The following is a 27998-nucleotide window of genomic DNA, read 5'->3' as shown; positions in this document are numbered from 1 at the left end:
GTTTTAGGTGTTACGTTTGCCTGCTGTGCAAATTTCACTACTGCTGAGCTTTTCCATTGATTGGCTCCGACACAGGAAGTTTCATCATGTGTATTGCCAGTGTTCAGGGTTGTTGAGAATTCACTTCACCAGTACAGCAACAGCTGTTACTGTCTTTGTTCAGGTAATGTAGCGTCAAGTACTTTATAGACTTGGAGCTTAAATCCTTCTGCCATTTCCAGACAGTTCTGTTACTTTAACATGTAAAATTTATGGCTCTCCTTTCTCTAGAGATATTTGTAAAATGCAGCTACATTGCTAGTGAAGGATGACTGACAATGAAAACAGGCAGCCAGAGGTTACAGGAGGGGGTCTGTCTGGGGAGTATATCTCCAACCCACTGATGAGTGGTAAGTCAAATTACTTTATAACTAACAAGGAGAAGTGAGTGTCTGTTGCAATTCTGATCGCTTTTATGCTGTGCTTTTAATGGTAGTTGTCCTTGAGACACTAACATATAAGAAGAACACAATGTGCTTCCTGTTTCAACTGTTCTGATAGAAAACATCGTCCGGTCAAACTCTTGTCGTCTGTAAGTCAGGGGTTCCTATTTGGAGACGACCGCAAAAAAAACCCAAGGCTGACATTCCTCTGCAGTAACAGAGGAGTGCTGCACTCCCATCATTCAGATAAGACATTGGACTAAGGGCCTATCTGAAAATACCATTTTTAAACAAGAACTAGAGAATTATCCAACGTGCTAGCCGAACATTTACCCTCTTCCATCACAAATCAATGCTGTTTTTGGGTGCTTGTTAGGTATAATTTGGCTGCCATGTTTACAGCAGTGACCGCACTTTAAAAGTACTTTGGAAGTTGAGCACTTTGGAATGTCCCGGGTTTGAAACATTTTATTTGTTCATGTGATGTGGGCTATCACTGGCTTTAAAAAAAAATCATTCTATGAATTACAGTTCTCCACCCTTTGTGTCCCAGTTCCACTTTCAATGTAGTCCTAAATAGTTTGAAGAATGTGTAGTTATTCTTCAAAGTAATCAAGATTTCTGCAGTCTGGCTAGGGCTGTTTAAGGCGTAATGTCTGCCTGCTCTGCAAATTTCATTCTACTTTCCATGGATTCCAACACAGCAGCGTTTATTGCCCTCCTCTAATTGCCCTAGATTGTGGTTGTAAGCTTCCTTCTTGATCCCATTTGGTGTAGGTAAAGAGAGTTTTTCCAGTAAGGAGAGAATTCCAGGATTTTAGGTCAAAATATACTATATAAAAGCAAGTTGTTTTTCTTTCTTTTCATATCACTAGTTAAATGTGCATTTGGAATAACTGGGTTTAAAGTCACCATTTAAATGTGCACAGTGATGTGAGGCCCAATTGCTTTTACAAAAGCGCAATGGTGTTGTTAGGGGGTGGTCACTCACATTTTGGATCCCAAACTTGGTTCATTTTGTCGGAAAGATAAAGTTGGTTTAAATAAGATTTCAACTAGTGAATGTTACTCATTTGTAATCTCTTAATTCTAGCTGCTGCCTCAGATGTATAAAATGCAATTTTGATGTCTAGAATTGGAGCATTGATAAAAAAAATTACCTCCAGTACGGTTCAACAGAAGCTTCAGAAACGTTCATGGTCATCTTATTCGGTGATTTCTTGCAGTCTTGACTTGTATTTATTTTGTAGCTTTTCACAACCTGTGCTGCAGGTAATGAAACATCATTGAGATTTACTCATTGGTGCAGCTATTGGTCAGGGCACTGCAAAAAGACTCACCCACTCTTCTTTAAAATATGGGATTTTATTTTGCATCTGCTTGAGAGAGCATGTTTGAGGAGTTTGGTTGTGGGGGAGTGGAGAGGTTGAGGGTTTGGTTACTTGGGCAATCTGAAATCTTCAACCCGTCAGCAGCTCTGGGAAAATACTTAGCTGCTGTGTTCATCTGCTCCCATCTTTCTTAAGCTGGCAACTAGCTCTGATATCCCAGGCCATAGAAAATAGGCTTTCCAAAAAAAATCCCATTTCTAATGGAGGTGCGGCTTGAGGTGGGACGAGGGGTTAGGTGAGAGGAAGAACAGGTTAGGGAGGTGGGGACGAGCTGGGCTGGTTTTGTGATGCAGTACGGGAAGGGGACGAGCTGGGCTGGTTTTGGGATGTGGTGGGGGAGGGGGAGATTTTGAAGCTGGTGAAGTCCACATTGATACCATTGGGCTGCAGGGTTCCCAAGCGGAAAATGAGTTGCTGTTCCTGCAACCTTCGGGTGGCATCATTGTGGCACTGCAGGAGGCCCATGATGGACGTGTTGTCTAAAGAATGGGAGGGGGGAGTTAAAATGGTTCGCGACTGGGAGGTGCAGTGGTTTATTGCGAAGCGAGCGGAGGTGTTCTGCAAAGCGGTCCCCAAGCCTCCGCTTGGTTTCCCCAATGTAGAGGAAGCCACACCAGGTACATCCTGTCACCTATCCCCTCCTCCCACCTCAAGCCGCACCTCCATTTCCTACCTACCAACCTCATCCCGCCTCCTTGACCTGTCCGTCCTCCCTGGACTGACCTATCCTCTCCCCATCTATACTCTCCTCTCCACCTATCTTCTCCTCTATCCATCTTCGGTCTGCCTCCCCCTGCCTCCCTATTTATTTCAGAACCCTCTCCCCATTCCCCCTCTCTGATGAAGGGTCTCAGCCCGAAACGCCAGCATTTGTGCTCCTGAGATGCTGCTTGGCCTGCTGTGTTCATCCAGCTTCACACTTTGTTATCTTGGATTCTCCAGCATCTCCAGTTCTCATTATCTCTGATCCATTTCTAATAACCAGTTTAGTTAATTTCTCTGAACATCTTGTGCCTGTTCTTGAAGATGACTAAATTATCCCACAGAATCAACTTCTCAATGGAAAATGACTGCTCATCTGCATCAGATGAATATATTTTGAGGGCACCGTTAACTTTTACAGAACCTTTTTTCATTCAAAAATATTCCTCATTAATTCAGAGAGTGTTAGAATCTTGGCAGAGGGAGGAGTGCTACTTCTGTCTACAGATGTTGTTTGACGTGCTGAGTTTTTCTAGCAATTTCTCTTTTTGTTTCTGATTGGCAACATTTCCTCTATATATAAAATTTGATGGTAAAGTTTAAAGTGGTAAATAGAAAAAGTGTAGGATGCATGTTCCAGCGTGTAGGGTAAGATGGCTGCAGATAATGGCAGGAACATACAGAACACTGGAGATAGAATGTGTTCTGATCATCAGAACATCCAGCAAATGGCAATTGGGCACTCATTACTGCTCTCTTAAAAGCAGCAAAGCCAACTTCCCAATCCTACTTGTTTAGTGAAATTACCACCACGTCTGGTGACTGAGGACTGATCTTGTCAAATATCCATCTCCTTCAACGCCACCTTTCTACTGCTGATCCTCTAGGCTAAGCGGTTGAGTCAGCACCCTCTTTACAACATCCTCCAGAATGTCTATTCCTTGAAGGCCTTTGATCCATGGGATTATTGTGGATGATTACATTGGCATCATGGCATTGACTGAAGTCTAGCTAAAGGTGTCATTGCGCCTTCCCCCAAAATAAAAACTTTGCTACCTGACTCTGTTCCAAAGCCTTCTCCATTAAGACCATTAGGATGGCCAGATTTGTCATCGAATCATACCTTGGCCTGATTGTCTAATCCTCTGTAATTTTATCCACCTTTGAACATTTCACTTTGTTCCACTCTTGTTGCTAACTTTTCACAATCCTTTTTTTCACTACTGCTGAGCCAAGGACATGAAAAATATTTTCACCCTTATATCTCCACTGCTGTCCTCCTTCAGCTGCGGCATCAAGATAAATATCTTGAGTGGTGGGGCAGATGTGCACACTTGCACCTCCCTGTGTTACAAATCAGAAGGCATTATGAGATGAAGAGAAAGTGGAATGTGACAGACTAGGTAGGCCTGAGGAGGAGCTTTATTACAATAACTATTAAGAAAAATTTGAAGAATTTTGATGGGCAAGATAATTTCTGCTAAACCTTGATATATTGCAGGTAAAGTGGACTATTGCCCTTGTTCTTTGTTTAGGTTTTCAGAAAGCATTATTGTCAGATGTTTCCCAAGGACTGTTCTTTCCCATTCTATACCGAAATATTTCGTTCTCCTAGCAGGACCCTTCCATTCTTTTGAGTAATTCCTGTGTGATACCATAAGTCACAGGACAATGTATGTTTAACGTCAAATCTGGATCTCCATCTTAACACAGGCAAGAGTTTCAGATGCTTTGTCAGTCATACAGGATTGAACTGGTGCCACATCATCTTTCAATAAGTGTCCACTGATGCATTTTCTAGAAATTTATAAATAATCTTCAGCTTTCAAATACCAGGTGAACAGGAAGAAAGTTTAGCATTCCACTGGAGGAACCAAATGCTTTAAGCAGGTGGGAGCTGTCTGCCTGGTGCCAGTGGCAGCAACAGGCAGGATCTATGTTGGGAGCTGAACACTTCCTTAACGAAGAGATTAGTTTGCTCCTTGGAAGGATAGGAGATCCAGCATAGTTGAAAGTGGACATTAATGATGAGGCTTGGTGTAGTACTTGTGCCTGCAGTAGTTGGTTCCTTGGATCACATCTGCAAATAACTGAAAACAAAATGGCTTGGGCCCCACAGTAAACCTGACACCTAGGCATTGACATGTGCAAGACTGTTCAGAACAGCCAGCAAAAAAAAATCAAAATTGCAATCCTGAGCTAACAGGTTTGTTAACAAGCCCTTTAAGGAGCAGTTTGAAACTTAATCAAGTTTCTCTCAGACCCTGCCATCTCCTTGCCTGGTCCTTGTAAATTCAGAACTGTCCTCGAGTCACTTTGAGATCATATCTGCATTGGAATGTGGACTGTACATGGCTTTGAAATTCAGTTCTTCCGTCTCTGCAATCTTCATGTAGTGAACATGTGACAATACAGTGCAAATTCGTTTGCATGTCTTACTGACCAATCTACATTCTTCCTGCTGACAAAAGATTGATATTGCTATCTTTTAAAGTAGATTTATTTAAATATCCTTTATTCACAAACTATTGTGGCACTTGCGTTTTGTGTTTTAAATTTCCTGTTTTAAGTTTTTAATTTGTGTAACCATACGTGCAATCAAATGTTATTCAAATAGGGCAGGATTTCCATCCTCCTGTTTAAGTCTGTCTGAATCTTTTCGGTAGGAATATCTCTGACTTCAGACATTGTGAATGATCACTCACGTTGGTTTTGAACTTAATAATATAGCACCAAATGTTTAAATGGATTTGCTAGCAGCATTACTCATTACAACGATAAACCTCATTTTAAACACATTTTCCGTGCAACGCAAGGAGAACTTTGTTAATCCGGGAACTTTTATGAGCTTTGTTGATGCAATAATTATTTGCTTGGTTCTGTCTTTTATTTAATTCTGAGATTCTTTGATTTACATTGTGGATTTTAGACACTGCGTCAGACTGGTCCCCACTTCATGCTGCTGCTATTCAGGGACGTCTCATCTCACTTCAACAACTCATCAGCCAGGTAGTTACATTTTATTCTGACTTTGCTGCAGTTTGCTCTAACTTCTGAATTGAATGTTTTGTTTAATCCTTTTCAGGACTTTGATTTCATTTAAATATATTTAAATAATTGTGAGCTTATTAACTTTGCATTACATATAATCTGCCAGTACATGTGTACAAATCATTACCTTTTCCTTCAGTGTCTCAACATCATCTTCCAATTCTCATTACTGTTACAATCAATTGCTTTCTCCCAACGTATGCAAGAGGCTGCCATAATGTTTGTATTACACTCTGTTCCCATGCTCTGTTAAGAAAGTGCATCACCAACATTGTGAGAATTACCCACAAAAATCTTTGAACCTTCTGATCAAATTGAGACAGAGAAATCCTATTTCTATTTGAAGAACTCAAAATTTGATATTCCATTTGCATGCTCCAAATATAGAGCGACTGCCACCCATCATGTCTCAAAATTCCAGTCATGCATTAAACCTGGATTGATTGGTCGATTTTTATGTAACATGTACTGAAATGCAGTGAAAAGCCTTCTTTACAAGTGGTCGTCAGTATTTTCCTTCATAATATCAAATACTCCCAGGTCTTGTATGGCACACTTATCTACAGAGTAAAGTTTCCTCTAACCTGTTTCATATCCCAATATGAATATTTTGATGTAATTGATGTTGACCTTTACTGCTAGTCTCCAGTGGATTGGAAGTTCTTGAGACCTTGGGCTTTGCATAGGAGACCATGACACCTCACCAATTTCCTTCTGTCATCCTCGTCATTTTCTGCTTATTAAAGGCATTCCAATCTGTAACTTATTCACGAGACTATCTTCCAAAAGCAGCCTAAGCTATTAAACATTGAAATCCTCAAAACTAATTAATATGCAAATGATTTTGATAGTGCAGATGTTTTCATCTTCATTCTGTGAAGAGCTGTTTTACAATTTTTTTAGAAAATCTATGATCATGATCATGATCATTATCGTTATCAAACCTGCATAATTAAAGGTCTTTGCCCTCCACATAGGGAGTATCCTCTAAAAGATTAGTGTAACAATTCCCGTTTGCCTCACCTAGACTGGGTTTACAGTAATACAAGGCTTTCTATTATAGTATTTTGCAAAATGAAAATTAGTTGTGTGGTTTCCTGCTCTGTTTACAGCCAGAAAGGAATCTTAAATCTAACAATCAGACCGATGGAAGTTTGACTTAAATGAGCAAAGTTGCAGTAAAGATCACGTTCAAAAATCAAAAAAGGTTTGACTTCAGTAGTAACACATTCATAGCCAGTCTGTCGGCTCAAAACCCATTTCAGGATTTCAGCCTGTAATATGGACTGACATTTTGGGACAGCCCTTGCAGAGTGCCGCGCTGGCAGATATGCTGCCATTCAGGTAAAAGTGTGAACAGCAGCTATTTAGTTACAATGTCGAATATAAGAATCCACTGCACTGTAGGTATACCAATGCCAAACAGACTTGCTTTTAAGAAAACAACTTATCCCCATCTTTGAGGGAAGTTAGGGATGATAAACAGATGTTGGCCTTTCCAGTGGTGCTTATACCACATAAAAGAATAAAATAGCCTGTGAGTCTGCAGTTGCTACTGCAGTTTACCCAACAGACCACCTTGTATAATTAGCACCCTATCTCCCCAACTACTCGTTGGTGCATTGGTTGAGTTATTTGCAGTCAGATCAAGAAGGTCCCAGTCTTGGTTAGAATCCTCATTGATAAAAGTAGACAGTAGTTAATAATCAGCAACTTACTTGAGTAGAGTAAACATATGAAGGCCCGTGAGGCCTCAGTTAACTATTGATTAATTCTGTGGCAAAGGCATTGATGCAATCACGTCATTCTCATATTGGGAATGTCCGCTGCAAAAAGATGGTTTCATTACCTAATCATGTCTTGTAGTTTTGCAAGCTCTTCAAGTTGAGCCAGCTGAAGCTATTGGTTTCAGCTAACGATTACTAACTTAGGCCTCATTAAGCCCATTTTTATCTTGAGAAAGCACCCCACTTTTTTTAAAAAGACTTCTACAAATGATTTATTGCATTATTTGTCGTTTCCCTTGTAACACCCTCCTCTTCTAAAACAGAAATGAACACCTCACCTGCTGACTTTAGTTAGGAAATCCTCTTTAATATCTGTTTACAGGGTAGATGTTATGTGGAGTAAATGTTAAGGTTCTTGTTGTGTAGGTAATATACAGCAAGTAGGAGATACTTAGCTGCTGTTAGCTGCTCATTATGGAAAAATGAACGTTTGCTTTCCAGGGCCATGGTATAAATCTCCTCACAATGAACCGAGTCTCACCGCTCCATGAAGCCTGCCTTGGTGGACATGTTACCTGTGTAAAATATCTGTTGGAGTGTGGCGCTAAGGTAAGGTACACTCTCAATCTAGTGAAGAAGAACTGTCAGATTAAATTCCCATTTGTTCTGTGGAAGTGGGCTGTAGGCAGGTTCAATTCGGACATTCTTAACCCTGTTTTTAAAACCTACCTCCTGGTTCCAGAATTAACTGATATTGTGAAGAGTATTTCCAGCATATTCTGCTTTTACTTATGGTTAATGGTTCTTTGTTAACCTCCTGTCCTCCTCTCATTCAAATCCTGCCTCCATCAAATTTTCCAAAAATCTGCCGTTGACCCAACCATCCCTATAAGCTGCTGCCCCATCTCCAACATTCCTTTACTTTTCACCCATTGTATGGGCAATACCTAGACATTTCTGTAGTCGCAGATGAGATTCCAAAAAGGTATGTTGCTACCCTGGTGTTAGGGTCAAGAGTCTCCAGTTGGTTACAGGACATCCTGAAGGAAGAAGGTGAACAACCAGTGGTCATGATACACATTGGAGGTTTAAAACAAAACACAATGAGGTCCTAAAAGCAGAATATAGGAAGGTAGATGGAGGTTAAAATGTTGGACCTCAAAGATAGTGACTTCGGGATCACTACTAGTGCCGCATGGTAGTCAGAATAGAGATAGGATATGTCGGATGAACGTGTGACTAAAGAGATGGTGCAAGGTGGAGGAAATCAGATTCCAGTGGCATTGTGACCAATTCTGGAGGAGGTGGGACCAGCACAACTGGATGGGTTACACCTGGGCAGGGCAGAGACTCATGCCTCATGCCTCAGGGCAAATATGATGATGTGTTTGGTGAGGGTTTAAACTAAATTGGATCTGGATGGGAAACACTAAGGAATCAGATGCAGGGAAATAGAGGACAAGGACAAAGAATGGGGGAATAGAGAAGTGATAGGCAGAAGGATCAAAGGCCAAAAGAAGGCAAGCCCTATGTTGCCCTTCATAGCAAGAGGATTCAAGTACAGGAACCTAGATGATTGCAATTATACAGGACTTTGGTGAAGCCACACCTGGAATACTGTGTAGAGTTTTGGTATCTTTATCTGAGGAAGGATCTTCTTGCTCTAGAGGGAGTGCAGCAAAGGTTTACTAAATTGATTTCTGGAATGGTGGGGACTGACTTATAAGAAGAGATTGAGTTGTTCAGGATAGTATTCACTGCAGTTTAGAAGAGTGAGGGGAGATCTCATAGAAACTTATAAAATTCTAACAAGACTAGACATAATTTAGGATGGATGTTCCCTATATGTTTTATACATGTGGTTCTCAAAGTGATTGAGGCCAAAACATTGTGTTTTCAAGTAAGAGGGTGATAGAGCCCTTGTGGCTAAAGAGATCCTGAGATAATGATGGGGGTGAGGGGAGAAGGATTGGGTTTGGTGCTCGATCATTTTGAATGATGTAGCAAGCTTGGGTTGAATAATCACCTACTGCTTCTATCTTCTATGTTTCTATTTCCCACACAACTGTTCTGATTGTCTTACTTACCAACAATCTGTCTCTGAGCAAAGCTGCCCTCAACACACAATTACAATGTCAACGAGTCTCCAACATTTTCCACCTTAGATTGAACAGATTAGCAGTGTCAATGTAGCTTGCATTGATTTCCAGTAACTTGTTTTTAAAACTGCACCATCTCCTTCCATGGTCCTTGGTTTAAATAATATGCTTCTTCCCATTTCGGTTCACAATCCTAAATAAAGAACAATAAAAAGATGTTGTCTTTATGTGAGCCTAACTCTTCTGCCAAATGTCTTTACTTGTTGTAAATTCCATTCATCCATTACTCCATGCTCACTAACCTAAATTGACCCCTCCCTGGTCAATCAGCATTTGGATCCTTCTTTTTGAATTCCTCCATAGGATTACTCCTATTTTTTGAATTCTCACCAGCAGATCAACCCTCCTAATTAGCCATGTTCCTCTAATTTCAAATGCTTGATTTTTAACCAATCCACCATTAGTGGCTCTACCTTCATTTGCCAAAGCCCTGAGCTCTCTAATTGCCTCCCTAAACGCCTCTGCTTGTCTTCTGTCCTTTCTTGCACTCCTTAAACCTACCTTTCTGGCCAAGTTATTGGTGATCCACACTAATAGCATTGCTTAATATACGATTTTGCTTCACAAGGTTGTTCCATAAAATGCAATGCATAATTGCAAATTGATGTTGATACGATGTACAATGTATTTATTTGGATAATAAATTACATAATGTGCAGAGAGAAGTAACTGTAACAGGGTCAGACATTTCAGTGTGATTGTACATTCAGAAGTATGGAATCATTTTCTTGGGACTGAAGGCCACCTTTTCAAAGGGTAACGCATAGATATCCTGTCCCAGAAAAACTGCACTTGCACTTAAAGGATTGAATCTCAGGAAATTACCTAGGCTAGAAGAGTGTTCCCTAAGCAGAATAGGCAGTGAGGACTATTTCGCACCTCCTCTTCTACCATAAGCAGAAACAGCAGATTTTATTTGCTTACGTGGTTTTTATGATGTCTTTACATCTCCCATCAAAGATGTACACGAGATTGAGGAACCCTAAGAAAATTCAAGTACGTATTACAAGAACAGAATGCTGTGGGTGCTGGAAATTAGAATTAAAACAGCTGCAGCATTTCTGGCCTGGCAGCATCTGTGGAGAGACGAACCGAATTAATGTTCCAAGTCAGTGATCCTTCTTCAGAACTAGGCAATGTTAGAAATGTAATAGGTTTTCAGCAGGTGAAGGGAAGACTGGAAAGGAGTAATAGGAGACATCTGTATTAGTGAAAAAGACTGGTTAAATGAAGTGAGTTGGTGATGCGGGGCCAAAGAGAGTGGAATAAGCAGTCTCGACCTGAAACGTCAGCCTTCCTACCCCACTGATGCTGCTCGGCCTGCTGTGTTCATCCAGCTCTACACCATGTTATCTCATTCTCCAGCATCGGCAGTTCCTACTATCCCTGGAATAAGCGGCCATCTTGACTGGCACCCAATCTGCTGCCATCTTCCTGCAAGAATGTTTCCACATTCCTTTAAACCATGCCTCCACTCTCACATGCGGTAAGGAGTGACAGATTTTGGTGGTCGCTGCAGGTGGGTTGACTAATTCTTCCTCACTTAACCTGTAAGATATACCAATGCGCAAGAGCAATTAACAGCATTGTAATGTCCATGGATATCAAGGTACCCAGATGCCTTGCACAGAGAAGCATGAAGGGCCAGGCAAAAAAATTGTTATGAGGACTGCAAACCTTGGGGGGAAAAAAAACAAGTTATGTACAATAACTAAATTTTAAACAGAACTTTGGAGAGCCATTAACTCTTCTATTACTGCCACGGCGTCGATGCAATACCAACAGTTACAACGGGATTTAAGAGATGTGATAACAAAGTGTGGAGCTGGATGAACACAGCAGGCCAAGCAGCATCTTAGGAGCACAAAAGCTGACGTTTGGTGTTCATCAAACAACGAAGGTAAACACCTGTGTTTATTATGAATTAAAAATGATTTGAAACATCTGCAACTTCCAGCAACTCCTCCTGTGCTTTGGAGTGCAGGAAATTCACTGACGCTCCTTAGGTAGCACCTTCTAAATCCATGATCCACTACCCTCTAGAAGGACAAGGAGAGCAGATACCTGGGAACACCACCACCTGCCATTTTCCTTCAAGCCACTCACTGTCTTGAATTGGAAATATATCGCTGTTCCTTCATTGCCGCTGGGTCAAAATCCTGGAACTCACTTCTGAGCAGCACCATGGGTTCACCTACACCAGGTGGACTGCAGTGGTTCAAGAAGGCAGCTCAACACCACCTTTTAAAGGATGTCTAGTGATGGGCAATAAACAATTGCACCAATATCCTGTCAATTTTTTTTACATTTGGTAGATTGATTCCTACATTTTCACATTGGATCTAACCGTACTTCATTGAAGCACTTTGAGACTATCCAGATGCTTGTATTCTTAAAAAGAATACTAATGTTAAGTCAACGTTTATAAATGATCACATTAAAACTGATATCCAAACGTAAACTTGGACATCAACTCTACTGTTCCACCAGGTAAATGCAGCTACAATTGACTGGATCACTCCACTGTACAACGCATGCTACAGTGGCAGTGAGGCCTGTGTGAACCTGCTCTTACAACATGGAGCTGAGCCCCAAGGACAATGTGCATTGGCATCACCCATCCATATAGCAGCAAAGCAAGGTAGGTGATCCGAAAGTGCACTTACTCAGCCTCTTGTTGCTTAAGCAGTATGTTTTCTGACCTGCAGGCTAAGATCATCAATTGTAAGCTAACCTCTCAAAAATTGAAGTTCAAGCTGTTGATTTGCAGGAAAACTGCCTGAAAGCTGACCAATTTTATTTAAAATAATTGAAAAAAACAATCTAGCTGCGCAAGAATCAATGTATTTTAAGAAAATTAGCTCTGATTCTGTATTATACATCTCATGGACTGGTTTACTACATGGATGGAAAAATTGCTTCTGGTTAATCAACAAATATAGCAAGTGTGTGTAGTATGTATCGAGAGAAGTGGTTCCTTAAATAGAGGAAAATAAATAGGTGGTTAGTGGGATTCATCATCAGTCCCTGGAAGTTGGGACTGTGAAAGTGAGAGACCTGTCTTCCTTTTGCATAGGAATTAGTATTTAATGAAGTCCAGCAGATATGCTTCGGAAAAGGGTATCTCTGTTACTTGTAAATGCAGCTTCTCTCTGAGGTATCCACTGTTTGACTAGAGGGAGATAATAGAACTGTGGATGTCAAGAGTTGCTGTAACCTACATTGTTGCTGACAAGGCTTTGCTGGAAGTAGACCACGATTTTGTGTCCTTGCTCATAAGGAACCGTTTGGGGGCAATCAGTTTCTTCCTTGGTGAAACACACTGCACACGCAGAGCTCTTCTGACAGTGCCTCATGTGCCCATTCATCCTTTTGCCCTCTCTAGGTGGGGATGCTGGAATTAGTAATAAGATCAGTGCAGTACACTCTGCCACGATGGTAAGAGGCAGAAGATTCAGAGGGATGTAAGAAAATTTTATTTTACTCAGAAGATGGTGGAATTTGGAACTCGCTGCCTAAAAGTGTGGTAGAGACAAAAACCATCATAGAACTTAAGTGTACAGATGTATACTTGCAATGCTAGGGCATACAAGGCTGGAAAATGGAATAGAATAATTAGGTCAGAGATAATGGGAACTGCAGATGCTGGAGAATCCAAGATAACAAAGTGTGGAGCTGGATGAACACAGCAGGCCAAGCAGCATCTCAGCTCTCTGATGAACGGTCTAGGCCTGAAACGTCAGCTTTTGTGCTCCTGAGATGCTGCTTGGCCTGCTGTGTTCATCCAGCTCCACACTTTGTTATCTTAGAATAATTAGGTGATTGTTTTGATGTAGACTCAATTGGCTAAAGGCTTTTTCTGTGATATAGACCTCTGTGACTACAAACCTGTTTCCACTGCTTCTGGCCCAAGTAGTCCAAAGTAATCTCAAGCAGTCACGATGCTTTCACCATCTGTATGTAGAAGTGGAAGTCCTCGAAATAATACCCGAGTTGATAACTGAACTCTGGATGGCAAAACTAGCCAAAAATGAAATCTTCCAGAAATAAGAATTAAAAAGGTAAAACTGAGTAAATTTCCAGACAGAAAAGGTGATCCTCCCAGGGTGAATGTCACATCGGAGTCTCACACCATAACAATACAAGTGACCTCGTATTAATGTTATTGTTTAATCTGAATGCCTGCAATTCAAATAGGGATAAATTCTGCCGCTGACAATTTCTATATCCAGCAGTGCAGTGTAGGCAAATTTTGGAGCCTGCTGGCTGTCAACCTGGCACATGGTTGTTCTGGGACACATTCCCAAGTTAAGATAGTGAGTGGCTTGGATGAGAACTTGCAGGTGATAATGTTCCCATGTATCTGCTGCCCTTGCCTGTTAAAGTGGTAGAGTTTGTGGAGTTTTAAAGTGCCGTTAAAGGAAATTTGAGTTGTTACTGTGCGCTATGTACAAGTCACGCACTGCTGGTGTGGATGGATTGCTATTCAAGGGGCTCCCTTGTCATGGATGGTGTCAAGTTGCTTGTGTATTGGAGTTGCACTCAGTATGGATATTGTATCATCACACCCTGACTTGTGCTTCGTAGATGGTGGACAGGAGTTGAGTTACATGCCCCTCAATCACTGACTTGCTTTTGTAGCCACGGTATTGATATTGATAACTCTCTGAAGGTGTTGATTGTTATCCTCTGAGAGATTGAATGAGGATACAAAAAAGCTGACCTCTAAGTTAAACACCAATCAGCCCTAATGCCAGAGTCTCATTAGGAAGCAACCAAGAAAGACTGAGTGCAAGACTGAAAATCTCTCAGGAAAATTAGAGATGCTCTTCCATACTTGAGGTTATTGCATTTTGGATTACTTCCTGTTCCAGTTACGGTGCTCATTTTCAGGGCTAATGATTTATAGTGAATGAAAATTTGTTTCATAGAGAATTATTAACTTTTGGGATGACATGACATTTTGCAATTCAGCAATTCATTTATTTTTGTAAAAGCTAGCTCCCTTACCAATTCTAGTATTCTTTTATCAATTCTAACAGACCATCACAGTTTGTTGTAAGATGAATGTTTCTCATCCACTACTTTTGCTTGCTATCACCATGTGCTATAAAAAGATTAGCTACTGACTCAATGAAGCATACTGGGATCTTTTACAAGTTCTGCTTTTGCCACTTGATGTAACGATCAGACAAGACTGGGGTTATTGCTGCACATTAAACCGCAGGTATGAACCTGCACTGAGCTGTCTTACAGTATCTATGTGGAACATTTAATTTTCTGTTAGATTATTCAGTGCAGGTTTGAAGATACAGGACACCAATGTTCAGCATATACAGGGGCCTTGGACAAAGTTGTTCGCAAAAGCTGCAAAACATCACTGTGGGAGGGCAACCAATTAGAAAATCACCCATGTACATTGGAGAGATGTAATGTGTGTAATTCCGATCACAGGTTCTCTCTCTCCCGTGCTTACTGCTCCAAGACTCCAATATTTGATCCTTTTCTCCCACCCATGATGCTGTGCGATTGACAAAATCTATCATTGGAGGAATGACAAGGGTGAAAAGAAGGAACTTGTCGTTAAACAAGTATTCTAATTGGTGATGGGTGGGGGCAGGGTGCGGTGATAGGACCAATCATTTTGAGTGCAGATGGTTTCGAATAAAGGTAAGAAGTGGCTTTGCCCACAAACCAGAACCTCAGTTCTCAATTGAAAATCCCCAAGACCCTTGCTTGAAAAGTAAGAAAGATAGAAAACCTAGATTTGAAGGCCACAACATCTGGATTTGGACTATCCAAGTCACAGACACAAACCATCCAAACCACTGACCTGAGCTACATACATGATACAGAATCCTGTAGTGAGGACTCTACCTCCAAAACCTGTAAACAAAGTCACTGATTCCTATACATGAAAACCTAGATAATACCAGCCTGAAACCCCCCAAAATCTGCCCAATATCTCCAGATTCTGATCTTCTAAATCTAGACCCAGGCACATTGACACCTGACTCCAGACCCCACAGATCAGAACCAGCCAAATCCCAGACCTGAGTGCTGACCCATTGAAACCACAACTGAGTTCTCCAAGTCCCTGAACCAGATCCACAGTATCCGACAACCAGTACCAAGACCAAGACCTTCTAAATCCAGACCTGTCGAAACTCTAGACCTGGAATCCACAATAGCACGGAACCACTCACTCACTTTGAAAGAATACTTTTGTAACTAGCTTTTTTTTTTCTTGTGTTAATTTAAATACTGTGGGGTCTAGGAAATTTCTGTAATCTTATGTAGATAGCTTTAGGTTTAATGAAAGGATGATTATTATTGATGAATTCTCAATTCTGCTTCTGAGTCTACCAGCATACTCCATGTTGTCAAATATCTGTAGTATTACGCAGCAAGCCAGTGCTGCTTTCTAAATCTAACTCTTGTTAACACTCTGTGTCGTGTACATGTATGAACAGGCTGGGGTATATTTCTGGCCCATAGGTCTACTTTGCGTTTGAAGATGAAATTCATGATTTAATTCAGAGTCTTTCTTGTAAAACCCAATTGTGGTAATTGAGATATGTTGAGTTTGTAAGGCAGAGAATATTTATTTTAAAGGTAATACACCCAGGATAACGCCCTCTGTTTCCATATTTTTGTACAGACAATGTTCATTGTTAAATTTATGGCAATGGAGGTTCATGTTTAGTGAGTTAACAATTTCTAATTTTTGTGGCTTTAATATAACTAGAGCATTTCACTGATCAGGGATTACAATATATGCCACATTTAAATGCAGGTGACACTACAAGGAGATGTACTCGTTGGGGAAAAAACATCGAGAAATGGAGGAACTATTTAAAATCATCTGTTATCTGATGGTAGTCTAGAACTAATTTGTATATATTCCCCATGTTACGCTGTTGGATCTTTGGAAGCCAATATCCTGGTGCATTTATCAGTATGATTCTTAAACCAAACTTACAAGCCGAAAGATACTTGAAATTTGCTGATGAAACCAAGGGTCGTTTGCAAATAATTGGAAATAGAGTACAGAAATTTTTTTTATAACAAATGCATATTTGGTACTTTGCAACCTTATCTATCCAAGGAAATCTTGAAAGACATTCTACACAAATACTAAAGGTAATGTTACTTCCTGATTGCATCATCTACTAAAGGAGATGGTGACAATGAAACAAAAAGATGCTCTTAAAAATAAAAAGAAAACTAGCCCCTGGAAAATCAAAAATTATCCTGTAAGAAAATCCGTCCAAAAATAATGACCTCTGTTGGAACCATCATAACCTACAAGATTTCAGACAGTTTTGGAGATGTCAGGATCCAAAAGAATCTTGATCAGAGATAATGGGAACTGCAGATGCTGGAGAATCCAAGATAACAAAGTGTGAAGCTGGATGAACACAGCAGGCCAAGCAGCATCTCAGGAGCACAAAAGCTGACGTTTCGGACCTAGACCCTTCAAGGGTCTAGGCCCGAAACGTCAGCTTTTGTGCTCCTGAGATGCTGCTTGGCCTGCTGTGTTCATCCAGCTTCACACTTTGTTATCCAAAAGAATCTTGCCTGCTTTATGTAACCTCTTTCCCAATATATTTCCAGGTCACAAGAAGTGTTTGACTACCTTGTTGAATCATGGAGCACTCATTGATTACAATGTCACACATCTGGGGACACCCCTTTACGTAGCCTGTGAAAATCGGCAGATGGACTGTGTGGAAACCCTCCTAAACTCAGGTAAACCTCTGCCTACTAAGATTTAGGAGATTATTGAGGTAATTATTTACACCAAGAATCCTATGTATGTAAATCTGATGAGGAAATGAAGTGCTGGTGTCGATTTTCAGATTCCAACCTTAGGCTTTATAGCAATGTAAAAATAGAGGTTCCAAATTGGGATATAATCTGGACTTCACCTTGGACGTAGATGAACACGCACATTAACTTTTAACAACTGTTCACAGACTTACTTGGCATTATCCTTTGACTCCTACAGGACTGGAAAAACAATGGGCAGCAAGACTTCACCAGCCCAAATCCACCTTTGTCTCTTGTGTTGCAGCCCAGGTGTGTCCCATTCTTGAAGATCCTTTGTAAATGTTCTTTACCAGTTTGTTTTTTCCTGACTGACTGTCTTGTCATCTTCCATTCTGGTGGGGTTTGGGTGTAGGAGCATCAGTTGCTTCTCTGTTAGGTTGGAGGCACTTGCAGTACATCTTGTCTTCTACAGCACATACTTAATTGGTGATGCTGTCTTTCCATATGACGCCCAGTATCTTACGCAGTCAGCTTTGGTGAAACACATCCAACTTGCCATGATACTTAATGCCACACCAGGTCAAAAGCTGCTGTGATGTCAAGGACAGTCTGTCTTGCCTCACCTGCTGGAATTTATTGCCATTGGCTATGTATGAACCAAGGCTGTTTACTTAATTGGCAAAACTCAACTGAGTGCCACTGAGCAAGTTAATTTCTTTAGGTATCCTTTGAGAGTACTGTTGATGACACCATCCAGCATTTTACTGATGATTGAGAGTAAACGGCTGGGGCGCTAATCGGCCAAGTTGAATGCATCCTGTTGTTTTTTTTGTGGAGAGGATATAGCTCGGCAATTTTTCACATTACTGGGTGGATTCCAGTGTTGTAGCTGTATTGGAGCAGCTTGCCCAGGAACATGTTGCATAAATCTTCAGTACAACTGTTGGAATGTTGTCAGAATCTGTAATGTTTACAATACTGGCATCAACGTTTGTATGGTGCTAACAATGTTTGAAGTGGAATAGGTTTAGATGTATTTAAAATTCAAAACTGGGCTTCAATGAGGTGTTGTAGACCATCGCTAGCAGTGGAATTGGAATCTGCAGACTCGTGGCCCCTTGTGCACCTCGCTCAGTTATTACGAACAAATTTCAGAAAAGCCATGTTTCAATGAATTTAGGAGTGTATCCCAGGAGCAGAACAACATGTCCCTACAAATGAAGTAACAACCTGAAGTTACAACAGAGGAACATATGCATATTAAACAGTGGAAGGAGTACATAGTGAAGCAAAGAGATCCCATATCTGTCACATCCAATTAAAGCTCCAACTGTTTGATGTTTTGAACATTCCAGTCTGTTGGTTTTTCCAAACTCCCAGCTCACTAATGTCTCTGATCACTTTACTGTCTTTGTTCCACCACAATATCTTAAGTCTCTGACTTTCTGATTATTTGATGATCATCACTATCTTCAGTGCACCAAGTATTTGAGCCTCCGTTTATACTAATACCTTAATCAGATCTTTGACCCCCTTCTGGTCCTTGGCATTAACATCTGTAGTGCTATAAATCCTGTATAATCTGAGCATTACGCAGAGACGGAGCAAAAGGTATGGTTGCACGACTTCTTTCATTGGCTGTGGATGTCTCTTAAAAAGAAAGACCATCCTTCAAAATCATCCTTTTTCTCTTTCCTACAATTCTCTTGTTTAGGTGCCAATGTTAACGTGAGCAGAAACCTTGAATCTCCACTTCACGTGGCAACCAAGAATTCTGATGCGCAACTAGTCAATCTACTGCTAGAACATGGGGCAGACACTGATGCTAAGAACGCTGAAGGAAAGCGGCCTGTGGAACTTGCATTACCAAACAGCTCTTTAGAAAAATTACTTTTACAATGGGAAGGTACTGGCAAAACAAAGGTATTCATTTCTAAAATAAAGATACAAGACACAGAGTAGCATATATTAGTGTTGGAAAAAGGTGATTAGGGTACATTTAAATAGTGATAACTTTGCTATGTTAAACAACATTGTCACTGTTTCTAGGAGTCTCCACTTGCCTTGTCAAGGTATTGTAACTACTGGCAGGATGTGTCATGTAATTTTTCTGAAGCATGTTTAGCCTATCCTTCTATTCATTGTTTTAAATGTTGCTTACAGGGGAAGAAAAGCAGGCTGTTCGTCATAACTAATCCTGATATACTTTTCAGTTGAATCATGGTTGACTTGCCTTAACCCCATTTATCAGCATTTGTTCCATATCTATCCATCTCAAACTTGAATATTTCAGTTGTTACCCAGAATTTGCACCTCTTTTAAAGGGGGAGATTGCAGATTTCCGTCTCGTTTGTGTAGAAAAAAATGCTTTGAGATTTCACTTCTCGGCAGCCTAGTTCCAGCTTACTAACAATTATCGCCCTTTGTTCTGGACTTCCCTTCCTGAGGTGAGAGGTAGAAGAACTTTATGGTGTTAGGGTGATATATTAGCATGGATAGTGGACTGGCTAATAAATAAGAAACTACCCATTGATCAAAATTCTATGCACAATTGGCAGACTGTAACAAGTGATGCCGTGGAGAATTGTGCTGGGATATCAACTGTTCTAATTTATATTGGTGACTTGGATGAAGGGACTGGATATGTCATAACTAAATATGTTAATGATCTGAGGATAAGTCAAAATACAGATTGGGAGGGGTACTGATTGCTAGGAAGAAAGGATTATGCCATGAGGAAAGGTTTGGGCTTATATTAAGCTTTAGAAAAAAATGACGTATTTTAGTAAAATATTGTATATTTTGAGGGATGCTGAGAGGATGGCTACCCTCATGAAGGATTCTTGAATTGAGGTACAATTTCAGAATATGGTATGTATGAAACCAACACAAACATGAGGAATTTCTTATGGTTAGGGGAGGCTGGATTGTTAATTATGTTTAACTCAAACTTGAATATATTTTTATGCAAGGACTATGGAAGGGTAGACAGGAAGCTGGTAGTTGAACCCACAGTCAGATCAGACATTTCATTGAAGAGTGGAGAAGGCTTAGGAAATACATGGCCTGTTCCAGCTCCAATTTCTCTGTACATAAACAGCCAATCACCTTTCAATTGCTGAGAAGAAAAATGTTTATAAAATTTGGTAGCCCCCCATTCTGTCACTTGTAACTGAGGTACAACTAATTCATTTGGAATCACCGATTTTCTTCTAGATGTTATGACCGGGTAACGGATATTCTGAGATTTTTTTCTTCGCGAAATGTTAAGCTGATGTTTTGTTTTCATTGCTGCTGTTGTCAATGTTAACTTTATATCCAAACTAACTCAATTGCCTTTTCATGTATTTTTTAGGTCCACTGTCCTTGAAACAGTTATGCCGACTGTACATTGGAAAATGTTTGGGTCATTCTCGGCCTATTTCTGTAACCGAGCTACCCATCCCACAGAAGCTAAAGGACTTCTTGTGCTACAGATAATTTTCTGACCTTGTATAATTGCACCACACGTCAGAAACTCCTCTCCCTCCACTGTTAGGAGATGTACCTTTTTAATTTGAAATAATACTTATCAAACTCTTTCCCGTAACTGCAGCCTGAAACCACCAGTAACGATTATCAGCTGTGCCTGTCCACTTCCCAGTTGTCCTTTTAATGGTCCATCTCCGATCCCCTACTTTTGGGTACTGATCTGAAGGTCAGTGTTAGTGTGACAGTAGTTCAGTCTTTAGGATTACAACAGCCAGCAGCATGATTGTCCAGTGAGAATCTTGCAGTTTACCCACTGCAAATCTTGCCCTTTAACTGTAATCTAGTCCCAAGTCTTAACTTCTGTCTGGGACCTACTACACAAATGTGGCACCGTTCCTTTCACGGCCACAGCTAAGCATAATTTTGAGGTATTCACTTCTGGAGCTTAAGAATTGTAGATCTAGCTCTGAAGAAATACAACATTATATGAAAGCAATATGCTCAGCAAGTCAGGCAACCTTTGCAGTAAAAAAAGTTAACATTTCAGAGCAGCAAACTGTAATCCTCAGTATTTTGCTTTTGTTTTCATTCTTCTGATACCCTATTTGAACTCAAGGACAATGGCATGTTTCGAGCCTTGCCACGAAACAAGTTGGGATTATGGGAGATTTTCATCTTCATTCACTGCATTGGTAATTCTTCCTTTCATGTCCTTCTGATCTGTTGATGTCGTTAATTCCCCAACAGATGCTTTAGTTTATCAGTAACCTTAGTGCAAGGGATCTGCAAGTGAATCAGGACAGCATTCAGGATTCTGTTAATCCCTGTGGTAGGAAGCAGCTCTGAGTTTAATGTAAAATCAAAATTAAGTAGTATTTCTTGATTCTTATTGGGTTTGTGAGGATTAGACTTAAAAAAAGACTTTGGAGATGGAGGCTGAAGTGCTTTGTAAAAGAAAATATTTTAGTATACAGAAGGGGACATGACATTCAGCCTGAGCCTGCTCCGACAAATAGTAATGTCAAATTGAATCCCATACCTCAGTACTTTTCCATGACCCTACAAGCTATTTATCTTTGAACATATTCCTTGGGAACTTCCAAAAGATAATCTGCTTTCACCATCCTTTCAACACACAGAAAGCTGTGAAAAAGCATTTCTAATCTGGCTATCGACCTTTCCTACCAGAGAAACTTTCTTTTGCCTGTTGAATGGCTCAATCTCTTGGGTCGTTCCCCCCCCCCGCCAGCTCTTCTCTGTTCTAGGGAAAACAATTTGAGCTTCACCAGTCTTTGCGCACACTTGATGTCCCTCATCTCTGCCATAATAATGCCATTTGTAATGTCTCTTAAGTCCTTTACATACTTTCTATAGTGTGGAAGGCCAAGTATCCTGCATGTTGTATGCTGCTTTCTTAACAGCCTTGTCAACTTGTCTGCCTTTCTTTTAAGGTTTGAGAGGTCCGCCCATCTACCTGAGGGTCTTCTGCTTTTGCACTGCCTGTTGTTAATAACCTTTACAAAATACTGCATGTGTTTCCCTCGCAAATTGCATTGCTTCACATTTCACTACAATTGCCATGTGTCTTCTCAATAGATCAGTCTATGTCCTCCTGATATCTGCTACTATCCTGCTCACTAATGATAACAAACTTAGCAATGTAGCAATTAACAGACTTCAACATTGTGCTCCTCTCCCCAGCTGCAAGTTATTTATGTGGAACAAGAAAAGCAATTTTTCTAATATTGATACACGGACAGACCCCACTGCTAACTGCTTTCCAGACAGGAAAGCATTCGTTTCTCATTACTCTCTATCCCTTCGCTAATTATACACCCTAATTACCACCATCTTTTTTAATGTTGTTTCTGTAGTCTTTCCATCCTAGCCTCCTTCAGCAACCTAGAATGCATTTCATCAAATAATTAAAAGTTGTAATGTATTCAACTTCCACTTTCATAAAATCTTCAGTAGGTTATTATTAAAAGACAACAATAAAAGTCTTTGCAGAATTCCAACATGGTTGTGACAGATGCTGAAGTAAGAATCATTAAAGTCTGTCTCTCTGCCCCTCTCTCTCATCTCCTCTCCCCCCCCCCCCTTTCTTTTATATATTCCGGAAGCAATGAGTACCAAAAATATTGAACTTCCCTTTGTTCTATGTTCCTTTTCCATCCCATTTGTGATTCGTTATTGAGATTGAGCAACTCAAAAATTTCTATGTACTGGTCAACTTTTGTCCTTGGACCACTGTCAAAAAGCTTTAACAAATAAGTATGGGATCTTGTTATGCACAGCTCAACCGCATGTTTGTCTACATAACAGTGATTGCAGTTCAGAGCTATCATATTGGCTGTATGTGTTTGGGATATTCCACTGATGTGAAGGATGAAGATAGCTGCAAATCCATGCTGCGTTTCCATTTTTTTACCTTTTGTTTTGAATGGGGACAGCCTATTCACTGCCAGAAATGCAGCAATTATATAATTATTGCCCATCTCCTCTTATTGACAGCTTATAGTTGCCCCGAAACGCACATTTTTGCATCCAGAGCAGAAAATAATTGGGCTAATGCTCTCCAGCATTGTTGAGCGAATAATAAGAACAATATCCTGGAATCTTTATTCTTTATCAGGTGAAGTGCTATGGCCGTAGACAGGTAAAGCAATTTCTCATACATGTAAGGGGTAGTAGAGGAAACACAGCTCTGCACGAACACCATTATTCACCGACCTTTACTGTTGCTAATGTCACAAAGAGATAGTTTCTAAGTTTTTAGGGAGGCAACACTCAGCCATAAAGTAATGGTTCAAGTTTTACCTCTTGTTTTTCATTATTCAACTCTGAACAGAAGCAATCTGTACATACCTTGTTTGAGCATTTCAACAGTTTATAGCTAAATGAAGGTGACCCTTTGCATCCAAATCAGTTCCCTACACTAGTAACTCAATTTGTCCCAGTCCCCAATCAGCCCTATTGTGCTGCAGTTTTTTTTTCCTCTGCATATAATGGTCTAATTTGTGTTTGAAAACCAAAGTTATAACTGCCTTCATCACACACTCTGAGCTGATCTATATCCGAATTAAACCTTTTCCTTGTTGCATTTGGTTCTTTTCTCATTCGCTTTAAATCTGTTTGGTTCCCACATGTGGGAGCCGTACGCTAAGTGGTTGCAGTTGAGAGAGTGCAGAAGAGATTCACGAGAATGGTTTCAGAGCTGAGAAATTTCAGTTATGAGGACAGATTGCAGAAGTTTCTTGGAATGAAGTCTACAGAGATCTAATGGAATTTTTCAAAATAATGAGAGGGCTGGAGAGAGAAGACAAAGCTGTTTCTGCTCTTGAAGGATCAGGAATGAGAAGGCACAGATTTAAAGCGATATGCAGATGAGTTGTGAAATTATTTTTCTGCAGGACAAGTGGTTCCGATCTGGAAATGCGCAGTCTGAAAATGTGCTAAAGAGTTTCAATTAAGGTATTCGAGGACAATGTTCGATGGTCTTTTTAAATCAATATATGCAAGAGCATGGGGAACACTAAAGAGAATGACACTAAGTCACACTGCAACACTTCTGTCGTTTGATCCCTCGTGTTTATAAATACTTCTAAAAAAATCTCTTCTCAGCTTTTTCTTTGAGAAAAATGACCCCAGCTTCTCCAGTTTATTCTCCTAATTGAAGGCTGTCATTCCTGGAATGTTTCGTGTGAATCTTTTCTGCACATTTAAAAAAAAATCACATCCTGCAGAGTGTGATGCCTGCATTTGACTACAGCACTCCAGCTGATGCCAAACCAGTGACTTATAAAGAAGCATCATAACTTACTACTTTGCTTTTATACTTTGTATTCCATCAGCTCTTAACTGCTTTCTCGCCCTGCAACCTACAATGATTTGTAAATCCTGAAGTCACTCTCCTCTTGCACCCTTTATGTAATATCGCTTCTCCATTTTGTTCTTACTAAAATGAATCACTTTACAGTTCTCTAAGGCCCCCATTAACTTACTGATTTTTGCCTATGAGACCTTTAGCATTGTCCCTTGTTCAAAGTATCAATTCTTTAATCCTTTTAGCTCAAGAGTTTAAGTTTTAAACACACCAGTGAAGTTCAGTAGTGCCTTGTTTTTAATCGTTGGGAATGTGGTGAAAATCTACAAGACCTCCAAACCCAGATGTAAAAAAAATCAGAACAGAGTAAGTACAGTCAGTTGATGTGTTTTTTGGCATAATTGGTTATGTAATTTGTGGATTTGGTAGTTACAATTCCTTGTATACAACTGATGAAAAAGGGCACTGTCAATGCCTGTGTATTAAAGACAGTGCTCCATTTAAAAACAAAACACCCAATGTTTTCAATTCTGTATCTATGCAAACTATTGTTACAAATTTGTGATTTTTTAAAATTACATGCCAGGTATGTAATACCTTGGATTTTCTAATATTATTTACTGCACACAAAGACATGTCATCTTGATCTTTATTCCTGTATTTTCATAATAAATATTTGGATGAAATGTGTTGTGATTTTGAAATAACACCAGTGTTCTCTCATTTAATCTGATTAAGAAACAATCAGAGGAAATCATTCATAATGCCCAGGTTCTCATCACCCTTTTAACACTCTTCATAGTGAAGAAATCTACACCAGGGTCAATCGTTGACCTTGACGTTGATTTTCTCACGAAATGCTGTTTTTTTTCATTTACAGATACAGTTCCATGGACATACTGCTACCCAAGTCTAGCTAATCTTCATGTGAACATGGCCAGTGAGCTATCAGCAGTTGGTTTGACTATAGGAAAATCAGAGCTCTGTTCACTTAAGTGGAACCTAAGTAGTGAGGAGGCAATTCCTTTTCCTCCCCAATGCAAATTAACTGAATCCCATTCATATGGATTCTATTGCTGACTGAATTCTACATTTTAAGAGTTTACTGATTGACTGTTTAACTGGGTCAAATTTGGCTTTTGGCTATGAGGATTGTATAATATAGAATTAATTGTTGATTGCAAGTCTGTAAAGTCTCTCATTTGCTAGGAGTCTCTTGGGCAATTGAGTGTCTAAAGAAAGAAATCCTATGATTTGAACATAAGGATTAAGCCTTGAGTTCTCATCCTGTCACTCAGTGAGACAAAGCAGGAGAATCTCATAGAAGAGGCCAAACAACAAAAGCAGATTTCCTAATTTAGTGAGCCAGTTAAGTTTAATTACAATGGGCTAGTTATTGTGCAGAGGAATGATGTCAAGTATCTGAAGTGAGTTTAAAAAATAAACTTTTTTCATGTATTAAAAAATGTTTGGAGGGATATAGGCCAAGTGCAGGAACTTGGGACTAGTTTGGGATTGTGGTTGGCATGGACTAGTTGGAGCGAAGAGTTGCTGTCTGTGCTCAATGACTCTGAGAGAAGCATTAGTATATGGTACCCGCAGTGATTTGTATCCAATGGCATCCCACAACCACAAGGAAGCGTACAATCTGCATAAAGTTGTGTGCTTTTTTTTCCTTACCCGAATTGAATATAGATGGTCTCATTGAATCAAGTTTCAGTGATATTCCTTGCACAACCAAACATCTCCCAGCTCCTGGTGCAAACATCGTGCTCAGAGGCTGCTCACATTATTCAGAAAGTGACAAATGAGGATGTCCTTTCTGAAGCACGAATGTCCACTTTTCCCTTCATTGATGTTGCCACAGGATAACTGCAGCCTGAATACCTTCCTGCTGAACTCTTTCCCTACCTCTCTCCCAGATGCTCTGGGCCACTTCCACTGGCAGAATCATGGCTAAGCTTCTGTACCAACTTCACTGATGTTTCCTCATTTCTCATGACTCCAAGAAGATCAACACCTATCGAATTTTGTCTTGAACATGGTCAACAGCTGATTGACAAAGGTTCACTAAACAGCCAGACCCTGATCCTATTCTATCATCCTGCTTTCCAGACTTTCAGTCAGGGGTAACTGGCCTCTTGAGCACCAATCTTGGGAAACCCTCAATCTTTACTGTGCTGTCCCTAGGCAAGTATGTATTTCCTGAGGCAATGAGACCAAAACTATACACAGTGCACCAAATGAGATGTCACCAAGATCTTCAACAGTTCCGGAAAAGCCTCTGAACTCTTAAATCGGTGCACTGAGTATAGGAGTTGGGCGATCATGTCACAGCTGTACAGGACATTAGTGGCCACTTTTGGAATACTGCGTGCAATTCTGGTGTCTTCCTTCTGCGGGAAAGATGTTATGAGACTTGAAAAGGTTCAGAAAGATTTACTAGGGTGTTGCCAGGGTTGGATGATATCAGCTATAGGCAGAGGTGAATAGGCTGGGGCTATTTTCTCTGTGGAGTGTTAGAGGCTGAGGGGTGACACTTATAGAAGTTTATAAAATCATGAAGCACATGGATACGGTTAACAGCCAAGATCTTTAACTCCATGTCTTCTAGTTTTGGACTCATCCACCCTGGATAAATGTGAAAAGGTTTAAAAGGGACCTAAGGGGCAACTTCTTCATGCAGGGGGCAGTGCGTTGATGGAACAAGCTGCCAGAGGAAATGGTGGAGGCTGTACAATGACAACATTTAAAAGGCATCTGAATGGGTATATGAATAGGAAGTGTTAAGAGGCATATGAACCAAATGGCACTAGATTAATTTATGATATCTGGTCAGCATAGACAAGTTGTACCACAGGGTCTGTTTCTGTGTTGCACATTTCCATTATTTTAGATCTCAGTATCAAGGTCGGTCCCTAGTAATGAATAGTGAAGAAAGGTAAAGTCTCCTAGAGCAAAAGCATTATGTCAGTTGCTGGGGTTGTGATGAAGGAATCTGCTGCAGAGAGGTGACTTATGATCAGCTATTCAGTTCACCCTGCCTTCTGTGCCTCTTTGAAAGAACTTCTTAATTATTCACAACCCCCTTCCTCTTTCCTCATGGTCACACAACTCCCCTTCAGTCTTTAGCCGATTCAGTTCTCTAAAGGCATTTCACACACTGTTCCCACAGTCCTTTCAGACAGTGCATTCCAGACCATAATAACTCTCTGCATCATAAAAGTGGTTTCTGCTTCTCAGTTATGCTGGTTGGAAGAGTGAGGAAAGGCAATGTGAATTAAATGGTATCATTTTCAACTGGATACAGAAATAGAAGGATAGTTTTACTTTAGAACATAGAACAGTACAGCACAGAACAGGCCCTTCAGCCCACAATGTTGTGCTGACCATTGATCCTCATGTATGCACCCTCAAATTTCTGTGACCATATGCATGTCCAGCAGTCTCTTAAATGACCCCAATGACCTTGCTTC

At 40.3% G+C, this 27998-nt stretch overlaps 1 protein-coding gene across 2 annotated transcripts; it reads left to right on the top strand.

Annotated features, from left to right (window-relative positions):
* The first annotated feature begins 10 nt into the window (after nucleotides 1-10).
* Nucleotides 11-25175, top strand: LOC125457278 (ankyrin repeat and SOCS box protein 9-like). Of its 2 annotated transcripts, none has more exons than XM_048541267.2 (8): nucleotides 11-163; nucleotides 271-389; nucleotides 5445-5524; nucleotides 7795-7902; nucleotides 11943-12093; nucleotides 17070-17204; nucleotides 18940-19131; nucleotides 20581-25175. In XM_048541267.2, exons 2-8 carry the CDS (start codon nucleotides 308-310, stop codon nucleotides 20703-20705), a joined length of 873 nt encoding a protein of 290 aa, XP_048397224.2. In that variant the 5' UTR covers nucleotides 11-163; nucleotides 271-307; the 3' UTR covers nucleotides 20706-25175. The 2 variants fall into 2 exon arrangements, with proteins under 2 accessions (XP_048397224.2, XP_048397225.2); XM_048541268.2 differs by having other exon boundaries at nucleotides 13-163; nucleotides 18940-19148; nucleotides 20581-20706.
* Nucleotides 25176-27998: the final 2823 nt, after the last annotated feature.

The sequence above is a fragment of the Stegostoma tigrinum genome, chromosome 12 (genome assembly GCF_030684315.1).
Source record: "Stegostoma tigrinum isolate sSteTig4 chromosome 12, sSteTig4.hap1, whole genome shotgun sequence".
NCBI classification, from domain to species: Eukaryota; Metazoa; Chordata; class Chondrichthyes; order Orectolobiformes; family Stegostomatidae; genus Stegostoma; species Stegostoma tigrinum.
The sequence above is the reverse complement of the archived record's forward strand: the minus strand, read 5'-3'. Positions and strand labels throughout refer to the sequence as shown.